This window comes from Gekko japonicus, unplaced genomic scaffold (genome assembly GCF_001447785.1).
Source record: "Gekko japonicus isolate JY-2015 unplaced genomic scaffold, Gekko_japonicus_V1.1 scaffold908, whole genome shotgun sequence".
NCBI lineage: Eukaryota > Metazoa > Chordata > Lepidosauria > Squamata > Gekkonidae > Gekko > Gekko japonicus.
The window spans coordinates 10,155-26,142 of NW_015172030.1; the positions used below are offsets into that span (position 1 = coordinate 10,155).

At 51.0% G+C, this 15,988-nt stretch overlaps 1 protein-coding gene across 1 annotated transcript in view; it reads right to left on the reverse strand.

Annotated features, from left to right (window-relative positions):
• Positions 1 to 3,166: 3,166 nt before the first annotated feature.
• The window catches only part of NIN (ninein), a 141,506-nt gene continuing 128,684 nt past the window's right edge, over positions 3,167 to 15,988 (reverse strand). The window contains exons 28-29 of the mRNA XM_015420614.1: positions 5,416 to 5,529; positions 3,167 to 3,757 (exon numbers count right to left, since the gene is read on the reverse strand). Of these exons, the coding sequence (XP_015276100.1) occupies positions 3,548 to 3,757; positions 5,416 to 5,529 (324 nt within the window). The 3' untranslated portion in view covers positions 3,167 to 3,547. The remainder of the gene's footprint in view (positions 3,758 to 5,415; positions 5,530 to 15,988) is intronic.

The window sequence follows — 15,988 nt, forward strand, 5'->3', positions numbered from 1 at the left end:
CAAGGTAAAGGTTTCTCTAGCTCAAAAGCCAGTCGAATCTGACTCTAGGGATATGGTGCTCATCTCCGTTTTGAAGCCGAAGAGCCAGCGCTGTCCAGAGACGTTTCCGTGGTCATGTGGCTGGCATGACTAGATTCTGAGGTGCACGAAACGCTGTTACCTTCCCACAGAAGCGGTACCTATTTATCTACTTGCAATTTCTTGCTTTCGAACAGCTAGGTTGGCAGGCGCTGGGGCCAGAGACGGGAGCTCACGCCATCACGCGGCACACTCGTGTCTCGAACTGCCAAACTACACAGCCTGCAGTTCAGCGTCTCGACCACTTGAGCCACCCCGGCCCACATCCAAACCCCTCCACAAAGGACTGTGCCCGCAGTTGTCGAGACCCAAAGAGGGATTTAGGTATTCTTTAATCTGCACAGGTATCGCAGCATAGCAGATCGTGGCTCTCATACAAGTGGGTGGAAACCTTAAAGCCCTTAAGTGCAACGGAGTGATTTCACTGGAAGGGTGAAGTCAGAGTGCACATACGAAAAATCACAACGAGAAATAATATCGGGAGCACCAGAAACAGTTAAATCACATTGAAATCAAGTAGTTATGTTGAAATGATGATTTTTAAAAATAAAATAAAATAGCTACTGGAAAGTTAAGCGAACCGATCCAGCAATTTGGGGAGTGGATCTCATAGGGATGCCAGCTTCCAGGTGGGACCTGGGGATGCTCCAGAATTAAAGCTCATCTCCAGACCCCTGGAGAAAATGGATGCTTTGGTGGGTGGAGTCTGTAGCGTTGTACCCCACGGAGGCCCCTTCCCTCCCCGGGCTCCACCCCCAAATCTCCAGGAATTTCCCAACCTGGACCTGGCAATCTTTCCCTGGTGGCCAGGGGAAGACCTGCAAACTCTAACCATGGCTGGCTGTCTCTGGTTGGAACTGAGACAGGGCTGTTCCGTTCCCTTTGAGCAGACGTGTAGGGATTTGGATTCCTGAGAATTCTGGTACCCATTTGAAAGAAAAAAAGAAGTACAAAGTTCAGCCCCCTTGAAAGGCTAGAGGAACCGACAAGCGTCTCAAGCCGATTTGCAGATGGACCTGAGAACATCCTGAGCCGGCTTTAGACCAAGTCAGTCCATTGGTCCGTCCAGCCCCATAAGGACTACTCTGATTGGTGGTGGCTCTCCGGGGCCCCGGGGCAGAGAAACTGTCCCCCAATGCCTGCTCCTTGGGACTTTGACGCTGGATAGGCAGGGGGTTGAACCTGAGACCTTCTGCACACGTGTAAAGCATACGTTCTACCCCTGGGCTAAGCCTGTTTGGGAAGTGAGGAATTAACATAAGAACATAAGAGACGCCAATGTTGGATCAGGCCAAAGGCCCATCCAGTCCAACACTCTGTATCACACAGTGGCCAGAAATACCAGGTGCCACCAGGAGGTCCAGCAGTGGGGCCAGGACACTAGAAGCCCTCCCACTGTTGACCCCGCCCCAAGCACCAAGAAGACAGAGCATCCCTTGCCCCAGAGCCCCTATCTATGCCTTGTGGCTAAGAGCCACTGATGGACCTCTGCTCCATATGCTTATCATATTAATTCCCATTCCCATGGCGGTGTGCAGTCTGGTGGCTGGGAAGGTCTGAGGCCACAGCCATCTAAGTGCCAGAGATCTGTGCCCCAAGGGTGCCAGCCTCCAGGTGGGGCCTGGAGATCTCCCATGATTTTAACCGTCATCTTGACCACAGAGATCCACCCCCCTGGTGGAAACAGCTGCTTGGGGGGGGGGGGCTCAGTGGCACTATACTCCAGGCTCCACCCCTAAATCTCCAGGAATTTCCTAACCTGGAGCTGGCAACCCTAGCTGCCCCTTGATTGTGAGATATCCCCCCCCCAGCATATACACCTCCTAGTTCCAAGCAGGGGCAGGAGATGAGTCTGGGGGCTCGGCCCTTTGGGCGAGAGAGGTAACTGTGGGCCTCCCGGGTCAGAGGTCTCTTCTCCCCTTCCGCTCCATTCACCACCCGGTTCTTTCTCTCTCTCCTCCCCATTTCATCCAGTGCTGCCCCTAGTGGAAATTCAGAAGCGGCGCAGCTCTGCTTGGCCCCACTCCTGGAACGAAGTGACCAGCTCCTTCCCTCCCCCCCCCCCGGGACTTTGGGGTGGGCCTGAAATAGGGTTACCAAGTCCGTTTCTCTTTGCAGAGGGCGGCTCAGATGGCTGTGGCCCCGCCCCCAGCGTGCCTGGCGTCATCACGTCACATCCGGCTGATGTGCACGCTGGGGTGGGGTTCCCCCCGGGGCCCGATTCCGCGGCGGCGGAAATCGGGCCTCCAAAGCGGGGGATTATCCGCCCCCCGGGGGGACTTGGCAGCCCTAGCTTGAAACCTTTCGATAGAAGGGCCCCGCAAGGCTCCCTCTAAGCTGCGGAGTCCTGTGAGCAAAGATTCCACTTTGCGAGCTACCGGCATGAAAGCTGTGAGTGAGCGATCTGGCTCCTGCATCAATTAGTTTGCTCTGGAGCCCTCCTTCCTGAGCGAAGGGGAAAAACGTGTGAGCCGGAGGCTGAAAAACTGTGAGCTAGCTCACACCAACTCAGCTTAGAGGGAACACTGCCCCCCCCCCCACACATACACTGTACAACCCTCTCCCATTTCTCTGGCTTTCCCAAGAACTGGGCTCCGCGTGCAAAACTGTGTCTTCTCCACCAAACCCTCTACGATGCATAGAAGAGCAGGGACTAGGAGGTGGTGTTTTTCCCTTTGCACCAACAGCCAGGGAGGAGGGGTCCCCATATAATTTGAAATGTTGGCACGCTGGGTCGCTTAAAGGCCTCTGGGTCCCTGACTTCATTCGGCTTAGGCCAAGGGTCCCCCAACGTGGGGGCCGTGGGGCCTGCCAACACCTTTCCTGGTGACTGCCAAGTGTTTGTAGAAAGCGGGCGGGGCCAGATGGGGCTTTTGCCTAGCAAGGCTTCTGATTGGCTGTGCAGATTTTTTTTTTAATTGCTTTGGTAGGAGCTGCCCCCACAGCACAAGGGTCTTCACTGAGTGATTGAAGATGAGCTGCAGCTGCCGTTTTGTGGCTGGCTCCGCCTCCTGCAGCCGCCATTTTGTGGCTGACTCCCCCTCCTGCAGCCGCCATTTTGTGGCTGGCTCCACCTCCTGCAGCCGCCATTTTGTGGCTGGCTCCGCCTCCTGCAGCCGCCATTTTGTAGCCGCACGCACTGTGCAATGTCAGAACTCCAGTGGTGTCTACAGGCTCAAAAAGATTGGGGACACCTCACTTAGGCAATGTCTGGATCCGGCCACACCTCTCCGGCCTCCAAACACAAGCGATCCAGAAATCTAAATGAGGACATTAAGGCTTGTGAATGGAGTGCCGTGACGCCACACGGGCCGAGGTACACATGTGTGCATCTAGGAGCTGACTTGAGCTCTCTTTGGAGTGGGCGGCCCTGAGTTCAGCCACCCCCCGGAACACAAAGAAGACACTGGAAACGGTCGCGTTTCGCCGCAGTGCCAGAAGTGTGCCAAGACGGGGCGGTATGGCTTGGCTAGGACCCCAGGTGAGCGGCAGCGCCCAGGGCCGGCGAGGTCAGGTTCTTGACGATTCGGCCGAGGTTGGCGATCTTCTCCTCCAGCAGGTAGTTCTTCTTCTCGGCCGTCTTCTGCCTCTGCTCCGTCATCTCCAGCGCTTTCAGCAGCTGCGTGTTCTCCACGTACAAGTCCTTGACCATTTCGTCCGCTTTTGTGTTCTTCATCACCTGGGACAGAGGGAGAAAACATGGGTTCCCCTGGCAGAGTCTATAAGAACAGAAGAGAAGCCATGTTGGATCTGGCCAAGGGCCCATCCTGTCTGACACTTTGTGTCACACAGTGGCCCGAACCCAGGGGCCATCAGGAGGTCCACCAGCAGGGCCACAACACCAGGAGCCCTCCCACTGTGGCCCCCCCAAGCCCCAAGAAGACAGAGCATCACTGCCCCAGACATTAGAACATAAGAGAGAAGCCGTGTTGGATCAGGCCAATGGCCCATCCAGTCCAACACTCTGTCACACAGTAGCCAAAAATACCAGGTGCCATCAGGAGGTCCACCAGCGGGGCCAGAACTCCAGGAGCCCTCCCACTGTGGCCCCCCAAGCACCAAGAAGACAGAGCATCACTGCCCCAGACAGTGTGCTCCCCCTATACCTTGTGGCCAATAGCCACTCATGGACCTCTGTTCCAGATCTTTCTCCAATGAAGAAGAAAGAGGAGGAGATTGGATTTATACCCCACCCTTCACTTGGAGTCTCAGAGCGGCTTACAAACTCCTTCCCCTTCCCCTCCCCACAACAGACACCCTGTGAGGTGGGCGGGGCTGAGAGAGCTCTGGCAGAAACTGCTCTCTTTCGAGAACAGCTCTGACAGAACTATGGCTTGCCCAAGGTCATCCAGCAGGTGTGAGTGGAGGAGTGGGGAATCAAACCGCTCTCCAGGGTCTCAGGCAGAGAAAGGTCTTTCCCATCACCTGCTGCCTGGTCCTTTTTAACTGGAGATGCCGGGGATTGAACCTGGGACCTTCTGCATGCCGAGCAGAGGCTCTGCCACTGAGCCACAGCCCCTCCCCCAAACACACACAAAGCTGCCTTCTACTGAATGAGATCCTCGGTCCACCAGGTCAGTCTTGTCTACTCAGGCTGGCAGCCGCTCTCCAAGGTCTCAGGCAGAGAAAGGTCTTTCCCATCACCTCCTTTTAACTGGATGTAGTGTATTCAAAGCTGCCTTGAATGCAATGTGTGAACGTCTAATTGAAATGTAATGTTGAGCTTCATCCTGGGCTAGGATCCTAAACTATCCAATAGTATTGCTAGCCCAGGAAGTAACAAGCCAATCACTTCAAGCAAGCTCCCTGAGCGGGAACGAATGTGATTGGACCTTATCTCGGCAACCTCATAGGTTGATATGTGTACAGTGGGTGTGGCTACATTAGCCGGGAATGTTTAAAAGCAGGACAGCTGCAATGTGAAAGCGGTTCTGGCTATCAGATGTTGATCCGTGTTGGAGTTGTGTTCGAGTTGAGGAATAAAGCTGTGTCCTTGCTGAATCACTCTCCGACTGCTTTGTTAAGCGAGCGACTTAACTCTGGAGATGCCGGGGACTGAACCTGGGACCTTCCGCATGCCAAGCAGAGGCTCTATCTGTGGGCCACAGACCCTCTGCAGGAGGGATTTTACCAGCCCCGAGGACTGTTTTGTGCAATCCCACCAGTGCTTCCCGTGAGCCATTGCAATACTGCAGAGGGTTCTGAGGGAGTTGCGCCTGGCCAGCGGGTCCTTGGAAGCATCCATTCCCAGGGATTCTGGGGGGGGGGCAGTGGGCGGATGACTGGGGGGGGGGTCAGGCAGTCTCCAGGCGCCTCCTGTCCCACGGGAAGGCTCACCTGCTCTTTCAGCTGATTGACTTTGTCTTGGAGCAGCCTCTTCACAAGCCTCAGCTGCTGTTCAACGTCCATCATCCTTTTCTCCATGGTCTGTAGCAGCTCTTCGTGTGCACCCTGGAAAAGGAGCACACGCGCAGTGAATCGGGGACCAAAACGCATCCCCCCCTGTGGTACACGAAGGACTGTTCTTGCAATCTGAGCGTCCCTAGACAAGGCAGATGATGCACCCGCAGAACACCCCCCTAGGGACAGATTCTGAAACAGCTGCTGTGTTAGTCCATGGGTCCCCAACAGGGTGCCCGCGGGCACCATGGGACCTGCCAGCACATTTCCTGGTGCCCACCAAGTGTTTTTAGGAAGAGGACGGGGCCAGGTAGAGCTTCTGCCCAGCAAGGCTTCTGACTGGCCGTTGGATATTTTGGTTGGCCGTGCAGATTTTTATAAAATGTTGCTTTGGCGGCAGCTGCCACCACGACACAAGGATCTTTGTAGCGTGATTGAAGACAAGCTGCGGCAGCCACTTTGGGGCTGGCCCTGCCTCCTGTGGCAGCTGTTTCTTGCCTACCATTTTGTGGCTGCGCCAGTTTGGCGTAGTGGTTAAGTGTGCGGACTCTAATCTGGGAGAACCGGGTTTGATTCCCCACTCCTCCACTTGCACCTGCTGATGTGACCTTGGGTCAGTCACAAGCTCTGGCACAGCTGTCCTTGAAAAAGAGCAGTTTGTGTCAAGAGCTCTCTCAGCCCCACCCACCTCACAGGGTGTCTGTTGTGGGGAGGGGGAGGGAAAGGAGTTTGTAAGCCGCTCTGAGACTCCAAGTGAAGGGCGGGGTATAAATCCAATCTCCTCCTCCTCCTCCTCCTCCTCCTCCTCCTCCTCCTCCTCTTCTTCTTCTTCTTCTTCTTCTTCTTCTTCTTCTTCTTCTTCTTCTTCTTCTTCTTCTTCTTCTTCTTCTTCTTCTTCTTCTGTTGCCCGGTCCCCTCCTTGCTCCAGCTGGGGGATTTGGTGGGGGGATTCTGGGGTGGGTGGGGCCACCCCATGCCCCGCCCCCAAGTGTGACCACCCTCGGCCACCCCTCTCCCTCCCCTCCTGCCGGATTTAAAGGGCTTCAGCTGGTCATTGGGGACCATGTGGCCCGCTGATCAGCTGGAGGGCCCTTTATATCTAGCAGGAGGGAGAGGGGCGATCGTGGGCCACGCGCTCTGCTGGCAAAAAGACTCTTTGCAAGTGGGGTGGGGACTGTGGCGCACAGGACCAACGTTCCCTCTCAGCTGTGGAGTCTTCTGAGCCAAAATCCTACTTTGTGAGCTCCTGGCATTCAAGTTGTGAGCGGGCGATTTGGCTCCTGCATAAATTAGTTTGCTCTGGAGCCCCATCCTTCCTGAGCGAAGACAAAAACCTGTGAGCCGGGGGCTGAAAAAACGGTGTGCTAGCTCACACTAACTCAGCTTAGAGGGAACACTGCACAGGACTGATTTTGCCCTCTTCATACACCCACATTGCTTTAGAAGAGGCTCATCTGATTGTTGAGCACAGTTTGGATAAACGTTCTAATAAAAATCACCTTTTTTTTTTAATTGGCAGACATTATTTTTGGGGAAAATTAATTCAAATTTGAAAATGATTTTTTTTCTTCCAGGCGAGAGGGGTCGCAATGGGCAGTAGCTTTGCGCTCAGTGTAGCTAACCTCTTTATGGCCAAATTAGAGAGCGACCTGATTTGCAATAGGGCGATGAATCCATATTTTGACCTCATAATTATTTACAAGTGATACATAGATGATCTGTTTTTGGTTCTTAGAAACAATGAGTTAACGGAACAGCTAGCCGATAGGGTGCCTGGTAGGCATTCCCCTCCCCAATACTATGTGTGGCCCTTGTTAGAAGTGTAAATTGTACTATGTAAACCGCTCAGAGCCCTTCGGGGGTGAGCGGTGTAAAAATCGAAAGTTAAATAAATAAACTTTATTTGGACGGCTTCAAAAGGGAATTAGGTAAGCATATGGAGCAGAGGTCCATCAGTGGCTATTAGCCACAAGGTATAGATAGGGACTCTGGGGCAAGCGATGCTCTGTCTTCTTGGTGCTTGGGGGAGCCAACAGTGGGAGGGCTTTTAATGTCCTGGCCCCACTGCTGGACCTCCTGATGGCCCCTGGTATTTCTGGCCACTGTGTGACACAGAGTGTTGGACTGGATGGGCCTTTGGCCTGAACCAACATTGGCGTCTCTTATGTTCTTATGTTAAATAAATAAATAAATAAATTTTTGGAGTGGTTAAATGGCATCCATAGCAGCATTAAGTTCTCAGGCAGGGTGGAAAGGGATGCGGATTATTTTCTACGATATGACTGTTTATTACCATGCAATTAATAACAAATTAGCTATGAAAATTTGCAAGAAGGAAACTGATATTATCAGTCATTCCGTCCTATGCATTTAAAGAAAAATCCTCCATATGGACGGTTCCTAAGAGTTAAAAGAAATTCAGCGCAGTATAGTCACTATGTTAAGGATTGCAATTGTATGGCATATGACTTTAAAATAAGGGACTACCCTCAGGGAGTCATAGAACAGGCAAGGGATCGAGTGGAGGGAGTAGATCGAACCAGTTTATTTGGTCAGTGGGATAGGATGAATTAAGACAGAATAACTGGTGCGTTTGATTTTACTCCTTTTTCCAACGTGATCCGCAGGATGGTTCTGAAGCACTGGCATCTATTGAGTGAAGTACTCGGCTGCAGCATGTCGCCTTTTATAGGTTTTAGACAGGCCGAGAATATTAAGGACCTGGTGTGAAGAAAATGCTTTCTTAATTGCAGATGTTTGTCTAACCCTTGGTAAAAGGTAAAGGTTCCCTTGCTCGAAAGCCAGTCGAGTCCGACTCTAGGGTTGCAGTGCTCATCTCCGTTTCAAAGCCGAAGAGCCAGCGCTGTCCGAAGACATTTCCGTGGTCATGTGGCCGGCATGACTAAACACCAAAGCACACAGAACGCTGTTACCTTCCCACCAAAGTGGTACCTATTTATCTACTTGCAATTTCATGCTTTCGAACTGCTAGGTTGGCAGGAGCTGGAACTAGAGACCGGAGCTCACTCCGTCATGCGGCACACTCGGGTCTCGAACTGCTGAACTACTGACCTTCCACAGCCTGCAGTTCAGCGTCTTAACCACTTGAGCCACCGCAGCTCCGTAACCCTTGGTACAGGGCCTGTAATAAAACCTTCCTTAGTGACAAACAACTGAATCTTCTCCCTAGAAATAGAGATGGTGCGGAGCAGCACTTAGTGACCTTGGAGAGTTGCTCACAGCTGTGGCGATAAGAAAGGTCTTGGTGCCGACCATTAGGCACATTCCAACCAATTAACCCTGCAACACCTGCATGTAGGAGGACCGGAGATTATGCTGCAGTGTAACTTTTGAATTCCCCCTCCCTGCTTAATTATTATGGGCTGTCATGAGCATTATAGGTTGTTGTGTGCATGGCAACCTGAAAAGTTGACATCACTTTTCTGGGCCCTCATTGGGTAAGGCCGACCCAGTGAGAGACCATTTTTTCCTATAAGGTAACCTCTAGCTCAGTTATGAGCAGTGTTCCCTCTAAGCTGTGGAGTCTTGTGAGCAAAAATTCTCCGTTGTGAGATACTGGCATTTTTTATGCCAATAAAAGGTATTTGTTGTTGTTGTTGATACTGGCATTAAAGTTGGCAGCGAGCAATTTGGCTATTGCATAAATTAGTTTGATCTGGAGCCATCCTTCCTGAGCTAAGACAAAAATGTGTGAGCCGGAGGCTAAAGAACCGTGAGCTAGCTCACACTAACTCAGCTTAGAGGGAACACTGGTTATGAGAGCCTGGGTCTCTGACTGCTGAGCATGGTATGGTCCAGTAGTTCAGTACCCAACTATGGCGTTCCAGTTTGCTTGTGCTTGGATGGGCTAAGAGATGACTAACTTGTATGCTGACCAACTGCAACTCTGTCCTTGGGAGAGGTAATGCTGAATTGTAATCTCTTGTCTCGGTTAGGCTGGATAAGCTAAGCATTATTGTTTTTCCCCTGCACAGTCTGTCTTGTGTTCCTTGCACCTCAATAATCTAAAATATATTTTGATATTTTGTGTGTTACTTGTGTTACCAAGTAAGATTGCAGTCTTCAAGTATCTGAAGGGCTGTAGGGATGGAGCAGATCTATTCTCTCTTGCTCCGGATTGCAAGACTAGGTCTAATGGGTGGGAATCACAAGGGAGTCGTTACCGGCTAAACATCAGGAGAAACTTCCTAACTGTAAGAGTGGTTGAGCAGTGGAACAGTCTGCCTCGGGAGGTGGTGGGTGCTCCTTCGCTGGACGTTTTCAAGTGGAGGCTGGATGACCCTCTTTCGGGTATGTTGTAGGCAATGCTCCCTCTAAGGTGTGGAGTCTTGTGAGCAAAAACTCTACTTTGTGAGCTACTGGCATTAAAGTTGTGAGCGAACGATTTGGCTACTGCATAAATTAATTTGCTCTGGAGCCATCCTTCCTGAGAGAAGACAAAAGTGTGTGAGCCCAAGGCTAAAAAGCTGTGAGCTAGCTCACACTAACTCAGCTTAGAGGGAACAGTGGTTGTAGGCAATGTTCTCTCTAAGCTGTGGAGTCTTGTGAGCAAAAATTCTACTTTGTGAGCTACTGGCATTAGAGTTGTGAGCCAGCGATTTGGCTGCTGCATAAATTAGCTTGCTCTAGAGCCATGTTTCCTGAGCTAAGACAAAAATCTGTGAACCAGAGGATAAAAAACTGTGAGCTAGCTCACACTAACTCAGCTTAGAGGGAACAGTAGTTGTAGGTATGTAGGGCTATCTTTTGGCTATACTCCTGCAGAGTGCAGGGGGTTGGGCTAGATGACCTGCAAGGTCCCTTCCCACTCTAACATTCTATGATTCTATAAGTCTCAAAGCCTAAACCCTGTTTGCCTAGACTTTTTTGACCACTCTCTACCAGAAAGCTTTTGTTTATTTTTGACTTTTGAACTGCAGCTCCATTCTGCAGACTTGTTTTGTTGTATAAGTTCCAGAACCAGAGAGGAGCTCTTTCTCCTGGGCTGTTGGGAACTGTTTAACAAGGGGCCTGGTGGCAGAACTACCTAGTATTTTGTTTTTTGTTCCTTTTGAGAGCAGGAAAGAGAACCTTTTTTCCTCTCTCCCTTTTGCTAATTTTGTTTTGCCCTGCCAGAGTAAAAACATTGTATCTTTTACACCTGGTAGTTCACTCAGGAATGGGGAATAGGCAATTGGAGACTATTCAAACAGTGTGACATCACCGTTGTGGTAATTGTCTGGTTTGTCCCTTAGCACTAGAGACCCAGATATTTAAGCCTGTAGCTCTCAGTATTTCAGTATCCCTGAAGTGTTTAAGTAATTGCAACTCCCGCAGTGTGGTCTATGTTATCATGTGCGCTTGTCAAAAATGTATGTGGGTAGCGCTACACGTCCAGTTAAGATTAGGATTTTGGAACACCGCTCCCGCATAAAAAATAAAACTATGGAAGCGCCTTTAGTTTTGCATTATACAGAAAAAGGTCATTCTGTAGATGATATGAGGGTTTTTTTTAAATTTACAAATACAGAGGTAATCTGGGTTAATGACATAGATAAGACATTACTCAGAGAGGGGACATTCTGGATTCTCAAGTCGAATACGCTGTCCTCTTCTGGATTCAATAACATTTTTTATTCTTCTTTTCTGTAAGTCATTTAATGTTGGGCTATATCTGTTTTAGATCTTGCCTTGTGTTCGATTCCTGTAAGAATTGTAACAGGTTTTTTTAATTAGGATTGTCTTCTGATGCTGATAATACAGAAGCTACACATGGGAACTGAGAGGTTATTCTCCTGTAAATTGTGCTTGTGAGAATTTGGGACATTCGTATTGGTGAGTTTCTTTAAAAATCCTTTTAACTAATTTTTTTTTGTATGAGGGTTGGAGTGCATTGGCAGTTATTGCATGTACGGACAACGTCCTATCCCTTCTTTGAAAAAGCTTTTGGGAAAAGGATGTGTAAAGCCCGGCAGGCTCCGTCAGAGGTGGAACGGCAGTGTCCTTTCTACAGTCTCCAGGCATGCACTTAGAAATTGCATTGTCTGAAAGACATCTGCTGTGTTCTGAAAACAGCAAACCGTTTTGGAAGATTTAACTGCCATATTTGGAAAACAATGAATTGACAATGTTTTTCAACGCAGGCACTTTGTGCCTTTAAATATATTGGATGAGAATGGAAATGATTATGGACCGAACATATACATATTAGGTTTTGGAACTGTCATATGAATAGAGTACATGGATATGAGCAAGGCTTTTTTTGTAGAAAAAGCCCAGCAGGAACTCATTAGCATAATAGGCCACACCTAACAGCAGGAACTCATTAGCATATTAGGCCACACCTCCATGTTGCCAGAAGTGTGCTCATCCAGCCACACCCACCTTTTGCTTCTTATTCTGTTTACCTTGTTTGTTGTCCAAACCCAGGACCCCTAATGTAGCCAATCCTAATGAGTTTCTGCTGTTGGGTGTGGCCTGTTATGCTAATGAGTTCCTGCTGGGCGTGGCCAACTCGGGAGCCAGCCGGAACTCCGTTCCTGTGCGTTTCTGCCCAAAAATAGCCCTGGATATGAGTATCTTTAATAAATGCTGGATATTTGTAATATATTTCTTGGAATTTGTTCACTCCACCCCCTTGCTTTTAACCACCTGGAGGTTGGCAACTCTACCAGTGGGGCCCACAGGCTCAAAAAGGTTGGGGATCCCTGATTCAGAGATTCTATTACTAACTGGGGTCGCCAGGTTCCCCCTGGCCCCCAGCGGGGGATGTGGGAGGCAATGCTCCCTCTAAGCTGTAGAGTCTTGTGAGCAAAAATTCTACTTTGGGAGCAGCCGGTATTAAAATTGTGAGCGAACGATTTGGCTGCTGCATACATTCGTTTGCTCTGGAGCCATCCCTTCCTGAGCGAAGGCAAACATGTGTGAGCCGGAGGCTAAAAAAACTGTGAGCTGGCTCACACTAACTCAGCTTAGAGGGAACACTGGTGGGGGGGCAGGGTTGCTGGATCCAGGTTGGGGAACTCCTAGAGATTTGGGGGTGGAGCCTGGGGAGGACGGGGACCTCACTGGGGCACAATGCTATACAGTCCATCCTCCAAAGCAGCCATTTCCTCCAGGGAACTGGTCTCTGTAGGCTGGCCTCCCTGTTACTAACCTGCGATATTCTGAAAACAGCGAGCGTGCCGAAGGGCTGATCTTCTCCTGACCCCCCTTTCCCCCTTCACTCACAGCTGAACCACGAATAGGGTGGCTGCCTGTGTGTTGGGAAATTTTGGGGGTGGAGCCCAGGGAGGGTGGGGTTTGGGGAGGGGAGGGGCCTCCGCAGGGTGCAACGCCATACAGTCCACCCTCCAAAGCAGCCCTTTTCTCCAGTGGAACTGATGTCTGTCGTCTGGAGAGCCGTTATAATGCCAGGAGATCTCCAGGCCCCACCTGGAGGGTGGCAACCCTAGCCATAGAGAGCACACAGCGGAAAGTTCAGCTGTGGAAGGAAACAGTCCATTACAGGCTTGAAGGGGAGGGAGTGGAACTCAGTCCCGCCAGGTTGACTGGAGGTGGCGCTTCCTTGCAGGGGTTCTGCCCACAGCCCCACCGCTGTTTCCCCTTTAAGAAGGAGGAACGGAGCTTTTCCGTTGACCCCGCCGCATAGGGGGGAAGCCCCGGGGGGTCCCATGCACCACGCTTGGAAAGAGGGATGTGTCATGCAGAAGCTACTCTCCCCCCCCCAAAAAAAAGGATAAGCAAGCTGTGTTCCACCTGGGGAAGATTCCCCACGTGTAAGCAGCTGTGATTAGAGTGTTGGCGTGGGAAGATCTGGGTTCAAATTCCAACCCTGCCATGAAGCTCACTGGTTAATAAAAACACAGAAACACAGAGCTGAAAGAGAGAAGAGGAAGAGATTGGATTTATACCCCGCCCTTCACTACCCAAAGGAGTCTCGGAGCGGCTTACAAACTCCTTTCCCTTCCCCTCCCCACAACAGACACCCTGTGAGGTAGAAGAAGAAAAGACTGGATTCATACCCCCCCCTTCACTACCCAAAGGAGTCTCAGAGCGGCTTACAAACTCCTTTCCCTTCCCCTCCCCACAAGAGACACCCTGTGAGGTAGTAGAAGAGGAGATTGGATTCATACCCTGCCCTTCACTACCCAAAGGAGTCTCAGAGTGGCTTACAAACTCCTTTCCCTTCCCCTCCCCACAACAGACACCCTGGGAGGTAAAAGAAGAAGAAGAGATTGGATTCATACCCCGCCTTTCACCACCCAAAGGAGTCTCAGAGTGGCTTACAAACTCCTCTCCCTTCCCCTCCCCACAACAGACACCCTGTGAGGTAAAAGAAGAAGAAGACATTGGATTCATACCCCGCCCTTCACCACCCAAAGGAGTCTCAGAGCGGCTTACAAACTCCTGTCCCTTCCCCTCCCCACAACATACACCCTGTGAGGTAAAAGAAGAAGAGATTGGATTCATACCCCGCCCTTCACTACCCAAAGGGGTCTCAGAGCGGCTTACAAACTCCTTTCCCTTCCCTTCCCCACAACAGACACCCTGTGAGGTAAAAGAAGAAGAGGAGATTGGATTCATACCCCGCCCTTCACTACCCAAAGGTGTCTCAGAGCGCCTTACAAACTCCTTTCCCTTCCCCTCCCCACAATAAGACACCCTGGGACGTAAAAGAAGAAGAGGAGATTGGATTTATACCCCATGGCCCTTCACTACCCAAGGGAGTCTCAGAGCGGCTGACAAACTTCCCCTCCCCACAACAGACACCCTGGGAGGTAAAAGAAGAGTAAGAGATTGGATTTATACCCCGCCTTTCACTACCTGAAGGAGTCCCAGAGCGGCTTACAAACTCCTTCCCCTTCCCCTCCCCACAACAGACACCCTGTGAGGTAGGCGGGGCTGAGAGAGCTCTGAGGGAAGTGCCCTTGAGAGAACTTGTGACTGACCCAAGGTCACCCCAGCAGTTGCCATGTGGAGGAGTGGGGAATCAGACCCGGTTCTCCCAGATCAGAGTCCGCGCTCCTAACCACTACACCAAACTTGTCCAACCCCCGGCAAGATACAGGAAATTCACAGCCACCTCCTCCCCCACTCCCCCAGGGGCCCCTGCTCTCTGACCAGAGGAAGGCAAAACAACCCTCCAGGATCCCTGGGCCAATCTGCCTGGGAGGAGAGAAGTCCTTCCTTACCCCAAAGTAGCAATTGGCATTCCCCTAGGCATACAAGAACGGGCCACAACAGCCAAACACTGGCTCATCCCTTCCTGCCCTCCCTCTCATGATCTGCCTAAACTCATAGGGAGTCGTAGAATCGGCACTGCTGTCAGACGGTCACCTCAGACAGTCACTCTCCTAGCCTAGCCTTCCTCACAGGGTCGTTCCGCAGACAAAATGGAGGAGGGAAGCATTACGGACGCCATCCCAGCGGAAATGTAGCATTCAAATCTGATAGCTCTATGCCATCCTTGCCTCTCCCCTCCCCCCCAGCTTGCTGGTTTATCGTGAACATAAGAGGAGCCAATGTTGGATCAGGCCAATGGCCCATCCAGTCCAACAATCTGTGTCACACAGTGGCCAAAAATACCAGGGGCCATCAGGAGGTCCAGCAGTGGGGCCAGGACACCAGAAGCCCCTCCCACTGTTGCCCACCCCCCCAAGCACCAAGAATACAGAGCATCCCTTGCCCCAGACTGAGAGTTCCTGTCTATACCTTGTGGCTAATAGCCACTGATGGACCTCTGCTCCGTATCTTATATTCTAATTTCCAACAGAGGGCGCCGTGTGCAGATACTTATTTCCACTAACAGGAAGCTCACTCTGCCCCAACAGCTTTTCCTACATAGTCAGTAGACTACCTGTGTCTGCAGATCTTATATTCTAATTTCCAACAGAGGATGCCGTGTGCGGATACTTATTTCCACTAACAGGAAGCTCACTCTGCCCCAACAGCTTTTCCTACATAGTCAGTAGACTACCTGTGTCTGCAGATCTTATATTCTAATTTCCAACAGAGGATGCCGTGTGCGGATACTTATTTCCACTAACAGGAAGCTCACTCTGCCCCAACAGCTTTTCCTACATAGTCAGTAGACTACCTGTGTCTGCAGAAAAATCCAAAAAGTTAAAAAATCCCTCCAGGGATGGCTGAATTCCCCCCAATACCTTTTGAAATGGCCTCTGCAGGGATCTAACTCCAGGCATCAACGGTGAGAGAGAGATCAGAAAGTTCGGGGGGGGGGGAGGCTTCTAACTGGCTCTGTCTGTAAAAGGGGGGCGGAAGGGCCCTTTCCTGGCCTCTTTTGGCCTTTCAGGGAGGGAGGGAGCCCTGGGGCCTGGCCTGACAAGGGCTGCCAGGGCCAGCCTGGGGAATCCCTCGAGGTTTTGAGGTTTGGGGAAGGGAGAGGCCTCGGCTGGGTATAATGCCACAGAGTCCACCTTCCAAAGCAGCCATTTTCTCCAGGGAGACAGATCTCTGCTGTCTTGAGTTCAGTTGTAATTCTGGGGGG